General features: G+C 45.2%; 1 protein-coding gene across 1 annotated transcript; it reads left to right on the forward strand.

Annotated features, from left to right (window-relative positions):
- Positions 1-216: 216 nt before the first annotated feature.
- On the forward strand, positions 217-1438 carry OR1R1 (olfactory receptor family 1 subfamily R member 1). Its single transcript, XM_005582499.4, has one exon. The coding sequence runs from the start codon at positions 348-350 to the stop codon at positions 1290-1292; it is 945 nt and encodes a 314-aa protein (XP_005582556.3). The 5' UTR covers positions 217-347; the 3' UTR covers positions 1293-1438.
- The last annotated feature ends 2176 nt before the right edge of the window (positions 1439-3614 follow it).

Raw genomic sequence — 3614 nt, forward strand, 5'->3', positions numbered from 1 at the left:
GATAGCTACTAGTATTTCTCATTAAAGAAGAAGAAAATGAGGCTCAGGGAGGTCGCAACACCTTTGTGGTAGGGCCAGGATTCAAAGCAGGTCTGACCTACACCAAAGTTTGAGTTACCCACTATGCTAGAACACTCTTGAGATTTCGTTTCTTCATAAAATTAAGATTATTGGATGATCAAAGTGATTTTCAATCCATTTAGCAAGCAGAAATGTATATATTTATAAACATATATATTAAAATGTATATCTGGAACCTCAACATGCAGGAAGTCTACCCGGAGTTCTAGAATTTCGGCCGGCTGCCTCCTCCCTCCCCTCGGCATTCCCATCTGTCAGTCCTCTCCATGGCTCCGACCAACCTCACATCTGCCCCCGTGTTCCTCCTCCTCGGCCTGGTGGACGGAACAGACGCCCACCCGCTGCTGTTCCTGCTGTTTCTTGGCATCTATCTGCTCAACGCCCTGAGCAACCTGAGCATGGTGGTGCTGGTGAGGTGCGACGGGGCCCTCCGCTCCCCCATGTATTACTTCTTGGGTCACCTGAGCCTCGTGGACGTCTGCTTTACCACCGTCACGGTCCCCAGGGTGCTGGCCGGCCTGCTTCACCCGGGCCAGGCCATATCCTTCCAGGCGTGCTTCGCCCAGATGTACTTCTTCGTGGCTCTGGGCATCACCGAGAGCTACCTCCTGGCGGCCATGTCCTACGACCGCGCGACGGCGGTGTGCCGGCCCCTGCGCTACGGCGCGTTGATGACGCCATGGCGCTGCGCCGCGCTGGTGCGTGCGTCGTGGGCGGTCTCGCACCTGCACTCGCTGCTGCACACGCTGCTACTCTCCGCACTTTCCTACCCGCGCGCCGCCCCCGTGCGACACTTCTTTTGCGACATGGCGGTAATGCTGAGCGTGGCGACCTCGGACACGTCCGCCGCGGAGACCGCCATCTTTTCCGAGGGCCTGGCCGTGGTGTTGGCCCCGCTGCTCCTCGTGTTCCTCTCCTACGCGCGTATCCTGGTCGCGGTGCTCCGCTTGCGCTCGGCCGGCGGCCGGCGCCGCGTCTTCTCCACCTGCGGGGCCCACCTGGTGGCGGTGGCGCTTTTCTTCGGCTCTGTCCTCTCCGTGTATTTCCGGCCGTCGTCGGCCTACTCGGCCCGCTACGACCGCCTGGCTGGTGTAGTCTACGCGGTCATCACGCCGACCTTGAACCCTTTCATCTACAGCCTTCGCAACAAGGAGGTCAAGAGCGCTCTGAAAAGGGTGCTCAGATGGAGGGCTGCACCCCAAGAGGCGTGAGGGCAAATCTGGCTCAATGGCATTTTCATAATAACAGTTACAGAAAAAAACCTTGTTTTTTGGCTTTCCAAAGCACTATTAATTTCGATGTACTCTGTCTTATTTGTTGTTAAATAAGAAATTAGACCTGAGGTAAATATGACAAAGTGTTTACTGTAGTGATGGATACATAGTAGGTTAAATTCGTTTCTGTGTTGTGTGAATGTGTGAGATTCTACTTTTAAATTTTGGGTAAATGAAAAGACAGCAAATGAAGGTAGGGAAATAGTTTGTGAAGAGGGAGAAGAGTGTGACTAGCAGGAACCCAGTGGTTGGACGGGAAGCTTGAGAAACAATGGATGATTTATTTTATTTTGTTTTACTTATTTTATTTTATTTTATTTTTCGAGATAGTGTCTGGCTCTGGTGCCCACGCTGGAGTGCAGTGGCGCGATCTCAGCTCACTACGACCTCCGCCTCCTGGATTCAAGCGATTCTCCCGCCTCAGTCTCCCAAATAGCCAGGATTACAGGCGCCTGCCACCACACCCGGCTGATTTTTTGTATTTTCTTTACTAGAGACAGGGTTTCACTATGTTGACCAGGCTGGTCTCGAACTCCTGGCCTCAAGTCATACCCCTGCCTGGGCCTTCCAAAGTGCTGGGATTACAGGCGTGAGCCTCCGCACCCAGGCCAAGGGAGGATCTTAAAGAGCTGTTGTTGGATGCCCCTGCAGACTCCTGAAGAAACTTCAAGATCCAGTTATTTTTTAACTGGCTTTTAAAAATTTAAATTCTTTTCCTAGATACTATGTCAACCATTTTTATTGTAAAAATTCAGAGTTAAAGATGAAGTTCTCTTTGACTACCACCCAAATCAACCTCCACTGCCATCCCAATTATCAGTTGAATCTCTTGCTCTCGCCTTCACTGTTGCTCTCTCGCTCTGATTTTGAAACAGTGTCATTCTATTTATATATATTCTGATTTTGAAACATAGTGTCATTCTATTTATATAATTCTGCAGTTTCCTTTTTTTATGAAACAATACATCTAGAAGACCTTGTCTTATTACCACCAATAGAATGCCTTCATTCTTAACTTCATGCTATACATTCCTATACTGTGGATCTTCCACAGTTTAATCAGTCCCTTATTGATAAATATTTATGTTTTTCTAATTTTTCACTATTGCAAGGTTGTAATGAAAATTATTGCAATAAAAATAATAAAAGCTGGCCGGGCATGGTGGCTCATGCCTGTAATCCCAGAACTTTGGGAGGCTGAGGCAGGTGGATCACCTGAGGTCAGAAGTTCAAGAGCAGCCTTGCCAACATGGTGAAACCCTGTCTCTACTAAAAATACAAAAATTAGCTGAGTGTGGTGAAGGACGCCTGTAATCCCAGCTACTGGGGAGGTTGAGGCAGGAGAATCGCTTCAACCCAGGAGGTGGTGGAGTTTGCAGTGAACCGAGATTGCACCACTGCACTCCAGCCTGGGCGACAGAGCGAGAGTCTGTCTCAAAAAAATAATATTTAAAATTTAAAAGCTAACATTTAATGAGAAACTGTTACATGGCAGGCACTTTTTAAAAGAATGTAATCACAAAGGAAGATTTTTTAAATCTTTCTAGAACTTCTCAAGTAAATTAAAAATTCGGAATAAGACTTTTCTAAGCAAAGACAAACTGCAAAAGCTAGCTCAATTATATATACAATGTCTGAATAGACCGTTAAAATAAATATTTGAGAAGGGAAAATGAAGACAATATAAACCAAAAAAAATCTCTAATGAAAGTCTTGAGGCCGACAATAAGCATATGAAAACATATTCAACATTCTTATTATTCAGGGAAATGCAAATTAAAATCATAATAAGATACTACTACATACCCATCAGAATATCAAATGTTAGAAACAGAAGATTGAGAATATCAAACGTTAGCAAGGATGTGGAGCAATTAACACCCTCATATATTGCTAGTGAGACTGTAAAAGAACAAAACTGCTTTGCGAACTGTTTGCAGTTCCCAACGTTTTAATATTTACCCAGTCTACAGCACAGAAATTTTGCTCCTGAAGTACCCAAAATAAGTGAAAACAAATGTCCAACAAAAGATGTGTATTAGAATTTTCAAAGAGGCTTCAGTCATAGTAGCTAAAACTGAACAACCCAAATGCTCATCAGCAGAAGGAGTAAGTCAACTGCGGCATCATCATTTCAATGGTATACAATGCAGCAGTGAAAAAGATTGAACTCTGATGATTCACACGACATGGATACATCTTTAAAACATGATTAGTAAAAGAATCCAAAATATATATATATTGTATGATTCCATCTAT

This window comes from Macaca fascicularis, chromosome 16 (assembly GCF_037993035.2).
Source record: "Macaca fascicularis isolate 582-1 chromosome 16, T2T-MFA8v1.1".
Taxonomy (NCBI): domain Eukaryota; kingdom Metazoa; phylum Chordata; class Mammalia; order Primates; family Cercopithecidae; genus Macaca; species Macaca fascicularis.

What these genes read in the sequence shown, in the direction of transcription:
- OR1R1 (XM_005582499.4), top strand. Translation starts at nt 348, where the DNA reads ATGGCTCCGACCAACCTCACATCTGCCCCCGTGTTCCTCCTCCTCGGC.